This window comes from Arvicola amphibius, chromosome 10 (assembly GCF_903992535.2).
Source record: "Arvicola amphibius chromosome 10, mArvAmp1.2, whole genome shotgun sequence".
NCBI lineage: Eukaryota > Metazoa > Chordata > Mammalia > Rodentia > Cricetidae > Arvicola > Arvicola amphibius.
In genome coordinates, this window is record NC_052056.1 from 6768212 (window position 1) to 6781816 (window position 13605).

General features: G+C 44.3%; 1 protein-coding gene across 3 annotated transcripts in view; it reads left to right on the forward strand.

The window, feature by feature from the left end:
• Tmem50b (transmembrane protein 50B) overlaps nucleotides 1-13605 on the forward strand; it is a 36355-nt gene that overhangs the window by 20022 nt on the left and 2728 nt on the right. For all 3 annotated transcript variants that reach the window (XM_038346640.1, XM_038346639.1, XM_038346641.1), the window contains 4 exons: nucleotides 2042-2154; nucleotides 3581-3648; nucleotides 10027-10119; nucleotides 11833-11890. In XM_038346640.1, the coding sequence (XP_038202568.1) occupies nucleotides 2042-2154; nucleotides 3581-3648; nucleotides 10027-10119; nucleotides 11833-11890 (332 nt within the window). The remainder of the gene's footprint in view (nucleotides 1-2041; nucleotides 2155-3580; nucleotides 3649-10026; nucleotides 10120-11832; nucleotides 11891-13605) is intronic.

Below are 13605 nucleotides of genomic sequence, written 5' to 3' on the forward strand. Positions count from 1 at the left end.
GCCTGTCCTGGAACTAGCTCTTGTAGACCAGGCTGTCCTCGAACTCACAGAGATCTGCCTGCCTCTGCCTCCCGAGTGCTGGGATTAAAGGCGTGCACCACCACCGCCCGGCCAGATCCTGAATTTCTTGTAATCCCCTGATTTGAGTGCCTACAGCTGCTCTGAGCACGAGACCTTCAGGAGTTCCTGATGGCAGGAGAGTGGTTTCTGGTGGGTTTGGCTGGGGCGTGGCTATCTCTATATAATCTGCCCCTGAACACAATAAAGGGGGCATTCTTGGGGAATTCAAGGATGACCGCTGTCTCTGTCTTTCTGTCTGTGTGTGTCTGTGTATTTTAACCTCCTGCCCCTTGCCTGAATCTCATGAACTGGGTGCCAGTGCACCGAATGCAGACACGGGGGCGTGGTGCGTGGCAATTAAAGCTCCGCTTGTACTGCCTATTTGCCAAGCATGACTTCATTTGCTACCTGGAACAGAACGACCTGGAGAAGAGCTGAAAAATGGGTCGTTGCCCCTAACAACCTCCCGACTGGCTTGTAGACTTCTGTAAAATCTCGCTTGCTCACCCACCCACCCTGTGGTTTAGAGCATAAAGTAAGAGTGCCAACAGGACCTGGACCAAGGCCTTCCTGGAGCTGTCCTGGCTTCCATCCGTGCGGACATCTCCCCTTCCACCCCCATTGTGTCGGAGTGCTTATTCAAGAAAGTCTCCTGTAACACCTACAGATGTTTATCCCCTTCCTCTGCTTGCTTTGGAGGCAGGGTCTTGGTATATAGATAGCTGAGGCTGGTGTCAAATTTGAGGTCTTCCTGCCTTTACCTCCCAAGGGTTGGAATTACAAGCATGTACCACCTTGCCTAGCTTTTCTTTCTCTCTCTTTTTTCCTCTTTCACTTCCTTCCTTTTTTTTTCTTTTTTTTTTTTTTTGACCAGGTCTCACCGGGGCCCTGCTCCTCTGGAACTCACCAAAGCCCAGGCTGGCCTTGAACTTGAAATGAAGTTTCTGTGTGCTGGGATGTGCTGCATGAGCCACCAAGCCCAGTCTTTCTCTTTTCTTTTGCTTTAGCTTTTTTTCATCATATGTATTTATTTGTGTGGGAGGAATTGGTGGGGAACTGTGGTGCTTGTGTGCAGGTCAGAGGATAACTTTGGGAACTGGCTCTCTCCTCGTACCGTGTATCCCTGGGGTGGGCCTCAGGGCCAAAGGCACATGTTTACCTGTTGAGCCATTGGCCTCTTTTCTCCATTCTTTCTCACACAAGATCTCATATGTCCCATATGCATGCATGAGCTCTGCCCGCTGAGCCGCATCCCAGGCAGGAGAGCCTATATTTAACTGTTATTTTACTTAATAAGTTTGGAGCATTTCTATAAATGTTCTAAAATGAATTTTGAACTCTTTTAAACATTGAGATTATGTAATTCTCTTATTTTGTTGTTTGAGACAAGGGCTCTCACACCTGTCCTTCATTTCTCTGGGCAGTCTTTGCACCTGTCTGTTCAGGGTGCTCAGCTTGGCTGACATTTTATATACTCATGTCCAGTCAGCTACAGGGTGCTTAATTAAACCACATAAACTGAAACAATAGCTGGCTTTTATAGTCCGGGAGCTGTGGCAACTGGGTGCTGGTCAGTGAGCAGCTGAGCAGAGCAGCCTGCTGTGGGGCAGAACTGCATGGGAGCCAGGGAGCGCCTGCTGGTTAGGAGGCTGCCGGCTGGTTAAGGAGGCTCCTGTCTGGTTAAGGAGGCTGCCGGCTGGTTAAGGTGGCTGCCGGCTGGTTAAGGAGGCTCCCGGCTGGTTAAGGAGGCTCCCGGCTGGTTAAGGAGGCTAGTCATGAGGTGGAGGGAGGAGACAAGCCATTCCTGATGAGACTTCTCACACCGTCAGAGGTAAAGAGCAGGTAGACCAAGGGTGCTCACCTTTGTAACCTGGCATCCCAAACACAAAAGCAGCACTTGCTCCACTTGTACTTGGGGAGGTAGGCCGCTACAGAGCGATGCTGTGAGCTTCATGCCCTGCCTTCTGGGGCTCTTTCTCAGTTTTTTACAGGTTGGTGGATAATGATCGATGCTGCGGTGGTCTATCCTAAGCCTGAGCAGTTGAACCACGCTTTTCACACATGTGGTGTGTTTTCCACACTGGCTTTCTTCATGTAAGTGTGAAATGATTCTCAATTCAGCATTGCCTTTTGAAAAAAAGTCTTCCTAACCTTTAATGGTTTTAAAAACAACTTCTGGACTTTATTGATGCATTCTTCTTTTTTTCTACTTTTTTTGAAGTTTTTATTTTTAATTTTTTAATTTATTTTTATGTATGCGTGTTCTGACTGCATGTGCACTTTCATACTAGAAGAGGGCATCGGATCCCATTACAGATGGGTGGTTCATTTCCCTGTGGGTGCTGGAAATGAACTCAGGACCTCTGGAAGGGCGGCCCGTGCTCTTCAGCGCTGCTGACCCATCTCCCCAGCCCTGATAGATTCTTTAGCATGATGGATTTATCCCCCCCCCCAATCTCCCTTACTTTTCAAGGCAGGGTTCCTCTGTGTAACCATCCTGACTGTTCTGGAACTCCCAGAGATCCACCTGCTTCTGCCTCCCAAGTGCTGGGATTAAATGTGTGCTCTGCCACACTTGGCCTAACAGTTTTATTTTATTTATGTATTTATCTAGTTACTGATTCATTTATTTTGAGATAGGATCTTTCTATGTAACCTTATTGGAAATTGCTATGTAGACTCGAAAGTTTATATTATGAAGGCTAAAGCTGCTTACTCTCCATAAAGCAGCTGTAAGTAGCCCTTATGTTAGCATACCCGTCCTTCCTCCTCGCCCTCTCTCTGTTTAACCCGCAGCCTTATCATACTAAACATACGCTCTGACACTAAGCTATACCCAGCTCCTATTGGTCTTTTCAATATTTTTAAAAATTATTTTTATTTTATGTGTACAGGTGTTTTGCATACATGTATGTAGGTATGCCGCATACATGCAGTATCCATAGAGGCCAGCAGAGGGCACTGGCTCCTCTGGAGCTCATGTGTGGGTATTGGGAATCGAACCTGGTGTTTTAGCCAGTGCTCTCAACTACTGAGCCATCTCCAGCCCACCTGTTTAGTTCTTCCTTATAATGAAAACTTGAAAATGGATAACGAACCCGAGTCATCTATCTATACTTGTGTGAAGTAGGTAATAAAATGAGAAGCTAAGTGTGGAGCTCACACCTTTAATCCCAGTATTTGGGAGACAAAGCAGGTGGATGGATCTCTGTGAATTGGAGGCCAGCTTGGTCTATATTAACAGGGCTGCAATAGTGGGACCCGTCTCAAAAGAGAGAAGAAAGAGAAGGAGGGAGGAGGTTAGCTGCCGTTTCCTAGTCTCTGGGACAGGTGATAAGCTAAGTGTATTTCTGGGTGTGCTTTAGGGGAAACAAAACTTGCGTTTCTGTTTTGTTAACTACCTAGCTGTCAAATATTGTCCCTATTTAGGAAATAGTCATTTTTTCTTCTAAATGATGTGCAATCCCAGTGTATGTTGTACTGACATGAGAGCTCATTGGCTGGTTTTGTGTTGTTTTAGGATAAACGCCGTATCCAACGCGCAGGTGAGAGGTGACAGCTATGAGAGCGGCTGTTTGGGACGGACAGGTACGGCGCACCTCTGGAAGGGAGGAATGCTCACCGAACGTGGACGATCCGGAGAGATGTCAGAGCCTCCTCAGGAGTCTTTTCTGTTTTTAGTTTTATGTGTGTGAGTGCTTTGCCCGAATGTCTGTAAGTGCCCTGTGTGCAGTAGCTGGTGGTAAGCAGGCCAGGAAAGGATGTCAGATCCCTGAAACTGAGGTAGGGACGGTTGTGAGCCACATGGGTGCTGGGAATGGAACCTGGTCTTCTGCAAGAGCAGCAGTCTGCTCAGCAGCCACTCCATCTCCTCAGCCCTACACCTTCATTTTTAAGACAGGATCGTGGCACTCATCAATGTGGTTGGCAGTGGGCTCCAAGGGTCTGCCTGTTTCCTTGTACCCTGTGCTGGGGTGCACTCAGTACTGCTGCACTTGGGGTTTATTACTGTGTGGGTGCTGGAGGTCTTGTCCACAAGTCCTTGTGCCTGTGCAGCAAGCCGTCCACTGAGCCCTTGTTTAGAACCCATGGAGCGGTACCACCACTCAGGGCGAGCTTCTCATCTCAGCCGTCTAGAAACTCCTTGACTACTGGCAGTCAGGATTGGCCATCACTCCTGCCTTCTAAAAATGGGTTGAATCCACTTGAGCGTCCAGAACCCTGGACTGAAGAGACACGTGCCCTTGAACTCAGCAAGAGCGTGTAGTGCAGGGCATCTTCCTTATAGCCATAGTGCAGTCGGACTGTCCCTAAAGACAGCTGCTGTGTGAAGGTTCAGGTGTGCTGTTAGAAGCAGACTGACTCAAGGGACCCTGGTCTAAAACCACCCCTGTTTGCCGGAGGTGGCCATCTGATACAGCAATTATTTGATTATGTGTACAGCAAGTGACCTTTCTTTTTTATTTTTTATTTTATTTTATTGATATTTATTGAGCTCTACATTTTTCTCTGCTCCCCTCCCTGCCTCCCTCCTCTCCCCTTCAGTCCTCCCCCAACGTCCCCATGCTTCCAATTTACTCAGATCTTGTATTTTTCTACTTTCTACTTCCCATGTAGATTAGATCTATGTAAGTCTCTGTAGTGGGAAGCGGCGGGGCTACGTCCCGCCACCCGCCGCTGGCTAGCTTTACACCCGAAATAATTACACGGAAACTGTATTCTTTTAAAACACTGCCTGGCCCATAGTTTCAGCCTCTTAATAGTTAATTCTCACATCTTCCTTTAACCCATATTTAGTAATCTGGGTAGCACCACGAGTTGTGGCTTACCAGGAGAGATCTTAACCTGCGTCCATCTCGGAGAGGAGCAGCATGGAGACTCTAATGGCGAATGCCTGAAGCGTCTCCCCCTAACTCTACTTCCTTGTTCCCACAATTCTGTTCTGTCTACTCCACCTACCTAATTTTCTGTTCTCTTAAAGGGCCAAGGCAGTTTTCTTTATTAATTAACCAATGAAAGAAACATAGACAGATAACTCTCCTCCATCATTTCCCCTTTTTCTGTTTAAACAAAAAAGAAAGGCTTCAACTTTAACATAGCAAAATTACATATAACAAAACAGTTATCAAGCAAGTATTACAGTTACAATATTTATATCTATTTTATCTTTTATCATAACTAAGGAAAGCTATAACTATCTATTTATTCTTCAACTCCATCAAAGACTCCAGAAGGATATAATGCTACCTAAGTAAATAAGAAATAAGTAACTTATAAAACTCTAGAAATGACAGAGACAACTCGCTGCCTGGACAGTCACCCAAAGTTCCTCTGTACTGTTGGGGCATCCATCTTCAGCCTACAGGCCCATAAGTATCCAGCAGACATTTTCATGAAGCAGGAAATTCCAAAGACAGTTCAGTCACTTTCTGCTGTGTCCTGCAGAACGTCTCGCAGACTCTTTCACGAATCAGGAACCCTGAGAGACCATCTCACCTTTAGGCAAGTTTAGCAGTCCTCTTTCTGTGGGTTCCTTGTGTCCAGTTTATGCAACAGTCCAGGCAAGAGCAGTTTCTTGCCCAAATGGCTAACAAACTCCATAAGTAGCCTCTTCGATGCCCATCTTCCTCTTGAAGTAGATTGGTGCTGCCAGGAGCAGACGTGTCTCATTGTCATGAAAAACCCTAAGTTATTAAAACATTAAATGCCATATTCTGCAGTCTTTGAAAGATATGAAGAATGTCTATCTAACTGAAATATATCTCTACATATCTAGAAAATCTAATAACATGACTACAAGCTTAACTATTATCAATGATTATCCATTAACAACCTATATTTCCTAATTATACATTACAGTTTTTAAAATGAACTACAATCACAATAGCTTAATCAAGATCAGAAATACATATACATATAACAAAATTGACCTTAAAATCTATACCAATGCAAATTCATATCTATATCATCTCCCCCTTTAAATGTAAAAGAACATTTATAAGCAATATTTGGGAAAATGGGCTCAGTTTTTTCTCTCCAAACTGCTTCCTGCTGAATGGGGGCGCTGTTATTTAGGTCTTTCATGGTATAACCTGTCTGCTAGGTTCATCCCAGTCGGCAGTTGAGCGAAGTAATTTTTTGAGGGTGTTCACAGCAACCTTTCAGGAGGGCGTGGTCTATCATACCATATTGGGATAGAAGCAATCCACAGAGTCTCGTCCTCTATGAAAACAAAAGAAGAAACTCTTTTCCAAAGCATCATGTTCTTAGATCCAAATCCTGAAGTCATACCGTTAAGATGTCCATTCTGGTCTAGCCTGGCAGCCCATATAATGAAATGTCTCTCTGTACTTAGCTCCTTTACAGTCAAAAAAATCAAAGAAAACACAACAAAATACATAATCCAGACTCTCTGTGAATTTTCCATTTTTACGTGGCTTATTTTTACTCTATCACTTTACTTCTTTTAATCTATAACTATCTATATTCTGTCTCTTTAAAGACTTTAACCTTTTTTTTTAAGGCATTAACTTTATTTTTTATATTTTCTTCTCTCTCTCTCAAGCCTACATACATTCATCCAACACTGTGACTCATTTAAAAGTCTTTTATGTCTGAATCTGTCCTATTGTGAATCTGTAATTTTTTACTATCCAGGAGCATTTCTTAAAAGGTTAACCACTTCTTAAAATAATACGGTACTGCCTGTTTACAGCCAAGTCTAAACCTTAACTGCGCTGTTATCATGGTAATTACGATAGATCCTGCCTGAGATCAGTACAGTTCAGCATGGCGGAGCAGAGCCAAAGCCGCTCCTGCCTCAGTCATTTGGTGCCCCTGAGCCGCACACAGTTCCAGGCACACAGCAGTCGACATTGGAGCCGCACTCAGCAGTTTAATTCTGAGACTGAGCGTGCAGCACAGAAACTCTTTTAATCCAAGTCACAGCCGAATCTGAGGCGCAGAGCACCGCGCAGTTTGAAAACACCTCTCTCTCTATGGCGGCAGGAATCCGCAAATGCTGTCCGGCTCGCCTAAGCCTGATTCCGCCATCTGCCCAGGTGCAGGAAGGGAGCAGTGAGCCATTGGCATGGTCTCAGAGAACTTTCTTTCCGATCCCAAGCGGGCAAGGTTTTTAAGTGGATTTAGCCACCACGTTGGAGCGCCATTTGGAAATCATTGTCTTCATTTTTTGCACAGTCGTCTATTCTATTAGTCATACAGTTACATAAGTGTTGAGAATTATATGTTGGTCATATTTATGACAATCAGGTTTTTTAGACACATAGAGGTTGTATTTAGTATAGATAGCATAATCTTCAACCTCTTTGAAGAACTGTAGAACATGGCCTTTAATCTAACCTACAGTTTTGTATTTTTGAGACACAATCACTCCTGGCAACAATGCTCTACTCCCGAGAGAACGTTGAGCACCAAAGACACTCCACTGGGAGTTTGTCTTCTACTTGGCAGAACTGGCCTTGGGGCAAAGAAAAGCCCATACCTCCATTACTGACTAAAGTACAAAATATCCATAAGTGGATAAAACAGAATTGTCTTATCTTGCCAAGACAGGATAGGATAGTTCTACTAAAGGTTCCTTGCCATTGTATAATGGTATGTCAGGTTTTTTCAGGCCTCAGCCAAAGTTGGTTGCCTCAACATTGCTATCAAGACTTCGTGTGGTTGCCCAGGTAGTCAATTGTCTCTGTCTTCTATTGCACATTTTGGAAGTTTCTCGTTTGTGCTTCCTGGTTGCTTTGGTAATTTTACTCTCCTTCTCAGATCTTTGATGGGGTTGAAGATTAGATAATGGTAGCTACCTTCTAGATTATTTAGACTTCTCAAAGTAGAGTGATTAGAAAAATTCTTCGTTATATACTTCTCGCCTGATATTGTTTACTTTTTGTAATTTTATATGATCAGTTCCCATTGTATATAGTTGTATTTGGTTTCTGAATCTGTCTTATTTAGACAAAAAAGGGGAGATGTTGGGGCAGCTGGCCCAATCCCTGCATTCAGGGGCGTGGCTGCTCCAGCGGGGTAGCCATGCCCCTTAAATAGGATTGGGGAGCCGGAAGGCGCCCGTTCGTTTGCCCCGCGCTCACTCCGCTGGACCCTTGGTTCTGTAAGTTCCCTTATCTCCCTTTGTATTAAACTTGAATAATTATAAAAGGACTATTTTTGGTTATTTCCAATCTTCGCCGCATCAAGTCTCTCTTAGTGTCCACATTGTTGTCTAAGTTCTCTGGGATTGTGGTTTGTAGGCTGGCTTTCTTTGCTTTATGTTTAAAAACCACCTATGAGTGAGTACATGTGATAATTGTCTATTTCTGTGTCTGGGTTACCTCACTCAAAATAATGTTTTCTAGCTCCATCCATTTTCCTGCAAAATTCAAGATGTCATTATTTTTTTCTGCTGTGTAGTACTCCATTGTGTAAATGTACCACAATTTTCTTATACATTCTTCGATTGAGGGGCATTTAAGTTGTTTCCAGGTTCTGGCTATGACAAACAAAGTTGCTATGAACATAGTTGAGCACATGTCCTTGTGGCATGATTGAGCATCCTTTGGATATATAATACCTTTGGATATATAATACCAAAAGTGGTATTACTGGGTCTTGAGGAAGGTTGTTTCCTAATTTTCTGAGAAATCGCCACACTGACATCCAAAGGGGTTGTACCAGCTTGCATTCCCACCAGCATTGCAGAAGTGTTCCCTTTACCCCACAACCTCTCCAGCATAAGTTGTCATCAGTGTTTTTGATCTTGGCCATTCTTATAGGTGCAAGATGGAATCTCAGAGTTGTTTTGATTTGCATTTCTCTGATGACTAAGGATGTTGAACATTTCCTTAAGTGTCTTTCAGCCATTTTAGATTCCTCTGTTGAGAGTTCTCTGTTTAGGTCTGTACTCCATTTTTTAAATTGCATTATGTGATCTTTTGGTGTCCAGTTTTTTGAGTTCTTTGTATATTTTGGAGATCAGACCTCTGTCTGATGTGGGGTTAATGAAGATCTTTTCCCATTCTGTAAGCTGTCGTTTTGTCTTGTTGACCGTGTCCTTTGCTTTACAGAAGCTTTTCAGTTTCAGGAGGTCCCATTTATTAATTGTTTCTCTCAGTGTCTGTGCTGTTGGGGTTATATTTAGGAAGTAGTTCCCTGTGCCAATGCGTTCAAGTATATTTCCCACTTTCTCTTCTATAAGGTTCAGTGTGGCTGGCTTTATGTTGAGGTCTTTGATCCATTTGGACTTGAGTTTTATGCATGGTGATAGATATGGGTCTATTTTCATTTTTCTACATGTTGATATCCAGTTATGCCAGCACCACTTGTTAAATATGCTTTCTTTTTTCCATTTGATATTTTTTGCTTCTTTATCAAAGATCAGGTGTTCAAAGATGTGTGAATTGATATCCAGGTCTTCTATTTGGTTCCATTGGTCCTCCTGTCTGTTCTTATGCCAATTCCAGGCTGTTTTCAGTACTGTAGCTCTGTAGTAGAGTTTGAAGTCATGGATTATGTTGCCTCCAGAAGTTCTTTTATTGCACAGGATTATTTTGGCTAGCCTGGGTTTTTTGCTTTTCCAAATTAAGTTGAGTACCATTCTTTCGTGGTTTTTGAAGAATTTTGCTGGGACTTTGATGGGCAGCAAGTGACCTTTCAATTATGGTTTAATAAATCAGTTTAGTGAAATTCTTGTAAGAGCCTGACTGCTCAGATAGTGTTTTCTCTAGAAGTAAAGAGGTAACTTCTCTTCTTTTCCTCTTTCTAAGATGTCTAACCCTTTTTAGTTTCTTTGTTTTGGTGTGTGTGTGAGTGTGTGCTTTAAATCTTCATGAAGTCAAGCGCTCCAGCAGGAAAACACGTGATGCACCTAGGTAGCCCTTTGCATCACTGCACATTTGTAAGATGTTGCAGAGCTGCGAGGGGAACGGGTCCTGAAGCCTCCTCTTCCCACAGGTGCCCGCGTCTGGCTCTTCATCGGCTTCATGCTGATGTTCGGCTCGCTCATCGCCTCCATGTGGATCCTCTTTGGTGCATACGTCACTCAGAGTAAGTGCGCGTCCCTCCTTCATATCACGGGAGGACTTAACATAAATTCTTCCTCTGTGTGAAGACCCATCCCCTTGTGCCCAAAACACTAAAAATCAGGTTTCCCTTGACTCGTTTGCACTGAAACCTGACCTGAATGGACATGTGGCTCATGTGGTCCTTACCACGTTGACTCTAAGGTTCAAGGTGTATTACTGCAGGAGTGGACTTGAGTCAGGTGTACTTGGCTGTGAGGTGCCGGGGGTGCTGCATAATATCCATCAGCTTTTGTGTCCAGACTAAGTTAGAACTCGGAGTACAAAGACAGTGCCGGGCAGCGGTTTCTGTTGGTTTGCTCCGAGAACAGACAAACTGTTTCCTGTTTCTCTAGTGAAAATGGGAATAAGCCAGCATTCCCGTGCAGGGCTGGGAACTTTGTAAAGTTGTGTTCATTCCTGTGTCTTCATCTTAAAACAGCTCACAGTGAGAAGCACCTCAGTTACGGTCTCTTCTGATTCTGTCAGTGGTGCTCATTCCGTAAACTCCTCTGCTTAGAAAGTGAGTGGAGTATTTCAGGGGTCATTTCTGACATATTTCAAAGTTCATCAAATAGCCTTTCTTGGGACTATTGATATTTATAATAGCAGCCACCATTTAGTGTACATTGAACATCTCTAATCTGAAAATTTGAAATCCAAAAATGCTCCAAAATTGGAAGCAGGGCGTGACAGCACCCATGTTCCAGTGTGTCCCTGACCTTGTGTGGTGGGTTGCAGTCCGAACAGGGGCCTAAGCCTGGTGTGGTGGTGCACACCTTTAATCCCAACACTCGGGAGGCAGAGGTAGGTGGATCACTGTGAGTTCAAGGCAGTCTGGTCTACCAAGTGAGTTCCAGGACAGTTAGGACTACACAGAGAAACTCTGTCTCAAAAAATAAAACCAAACCAAAACTAAACTAAAACAGGCAACATAATTGAACTTCATGTTGGGTCCCAACTGAACACTTGGTCCCATTCCCGAGCTATGCATATACAGGTGTCCCCAAATCTAAAAGCTGAAATCCAATCCCAAGCATTTTAGATAAGGTGTCAGATAAGGTGTACACATCTGGTATCGCTCAGTGGTCCAAGTACTGTTGCAAACATTACAAGGGCCCCCCTCCCCCTGTGTTGTGGGCATTGTTAGAATGCCCACGCTACAGAAAAGGAAGTTGAGACACTGAGGTTTGGTAACCTGCTCAAGGTGGTGCATGTAGTCAGTAACAGAGCTAGGGTTCAGCACCAAGAACTCAGCTCAGACTGGGAGCGCTCCAGCTGACCTGCTGTTTCGTTTTCCTGTGCTCTCAAAAGCTTGAAGTGTAAGCATGGGCAGGGGTCAGTCAGTGAATGTAATATCAGGAATAGCTAATGCCCCTTTAAGAGTCTGTGCTGGCTCTGCCAGGCGCAGGTGGTTTGCTTTCTTGGCACTGTTTTTTTTTTTTTTTCTGAACTCAGCCTCCTGCACTCCAGCGTCCCGCAGCACTAGAACCATGGTGCCCAGTCATAGCAGCTGTGATATGGCCTGAGCCCTGTGAGTTAGACAGCGAGAGCCTCATGAGGTCACTGACATTTATCTAAAGTAATCTTTTAGGGAATGAAATTATTTGTTTCCTTGTGGACGCACAGAACGCGTCACTCTGAATGGCATGGGCCCTGCGGCTGTGTTCCCTCTAATCTCTTTCATTCCTGTTTGCAGATATTGATGTTTATCCCGGACTAGCTGTGTTCTTTCAAAATGCTCTTATATTTTTTAGGTAAGTTGTCTAATTTCCTTTGCTCTTTTATTTTTTAAGAAAGATTTATTTTTATCTGTGTGCATGCATGAGTGCCTGCATGAGGTGGCCTCAAGAGGGCGCCAGATCCCCAGCAACTGGAAATTGCAGCCCAGAAACTGGAAATTGCAGGTGGTTGTGCTGCCACCTGTGTGGGTGCTGGGAACTGAATCCTGGTGCTCTGCAGGAGCAGCCAGTGCTCCAGCTGCTGAGCTGTCCTCCCAACTCCAAGTCGCCTGATTTCTCACCTGCACTTAAACATTTACAGAAATGTCCACAGCGTTGTAAGAGTGGCGTGGCCATGGGACATCAGTGAGATCCTTTTAGTGAGGGTCCTGCCACCAAGACCTCATCATCATATAAGGATATGTTGCCTTTAAGTTGCGGCCACTGCTTAAATGAGTACCAGCTGTACTCTCATTCATAGGCGAGGCATACTCAGAGGAGTAAATGCAGAGAAGGAACTTAAATCCAGACTGTAGATTTAGTCCATAGCCTGTTCTTTGCTTAGCAAAAATCATGCAGATTTATAAGAAAGAGAAAAATTCAGGGCTTGAGGTGTACGCCTTTAATCCTAGCACTCAGGAGGCAGAGGCAGGAGAACCTGTGAGTTCGAGGTCAGCCTGGTCTATAGAGTGAGTTCCACACTTTGTTATTGGCCAGTAAATGAGGCAATATGGCTATGGTGTGGTGCAGTTTCTTCATGTTCCTTATGCTTGGGGCCCATTGCATTTTTAAAAGTATCAGTTCATAGATGTCATGAAATTCAGACTTTTAAGCTAATATTTCTTTGAATGTTTTTCTGTCCATCCTGTCTTTCTTAGGTTCTAGATATATTAACACTAGTTGGTGATGACTGCTGCTCTTCCTCCCCTCCCTCCTCCTCCTGCTCCTCCCCACTTCGTCTTTTCCTCCTCTTCCCCTCCTCTGCCTCTCCTTCCTAGTTTTCCCCCTCTTCCTCTTTCTCCTCCCTTCCCCCTACTTCACCTTCTCACTTCTCCCCCTTCCTCCTTTCCCCTCCTTTTCGTCTATCCCCTGTAGAAGAACGGCGGAGGGCTGCTTTCCGCCACCCAGCTAGCTTTACCCAAAATAATTACACGGAAACTGTATTCTTTTAAACACTGCCTGGCCCATTAGTTTCAGTCTCTTATTGGCTAATTCTCATATCTTGCTTAACCCATTTCTATTAATGTGTGTATCACCACGGTAAGAGGAGGCTGTTTGTTCATTTCCCAGCTGCCCAGACTCTCGAAATAATCACACAGAAACTATATTTAAATCACTGCTTGGCCCATTAGCTCTAGCTTCTTATTGACTAACTTTACGTATTAATTTAACCCATTTCTATTAATCTGTGTATTGCTGCGAGGCTGTGGCTTACCCAGTAAAGTTCCACTTCAGTCTCAGGTGGGGCTACATGGCTTCTCCTTGACTCCGCCTCCTTTCTCCCAGCACTCAGTTTACTTTTCCCCACCTAGCTCTGCTCTACCCTATCAGGCCAAGCCAGTTTCTTTATTCATTAACCAATGAAAGCAACACATAGACAGAAGGACTTCCTATATCACCCGCCTCCCCATAATACAGGGTCTTTTTGTGTTGCCAAGACTGGCCTTAAACTCCAGGTTCCCATAATCCTCCTGCCTCGGCCTGGGCAGCTGGGACTAGAGGCGCCATCACGCCCATTCAGCTCTTCCATG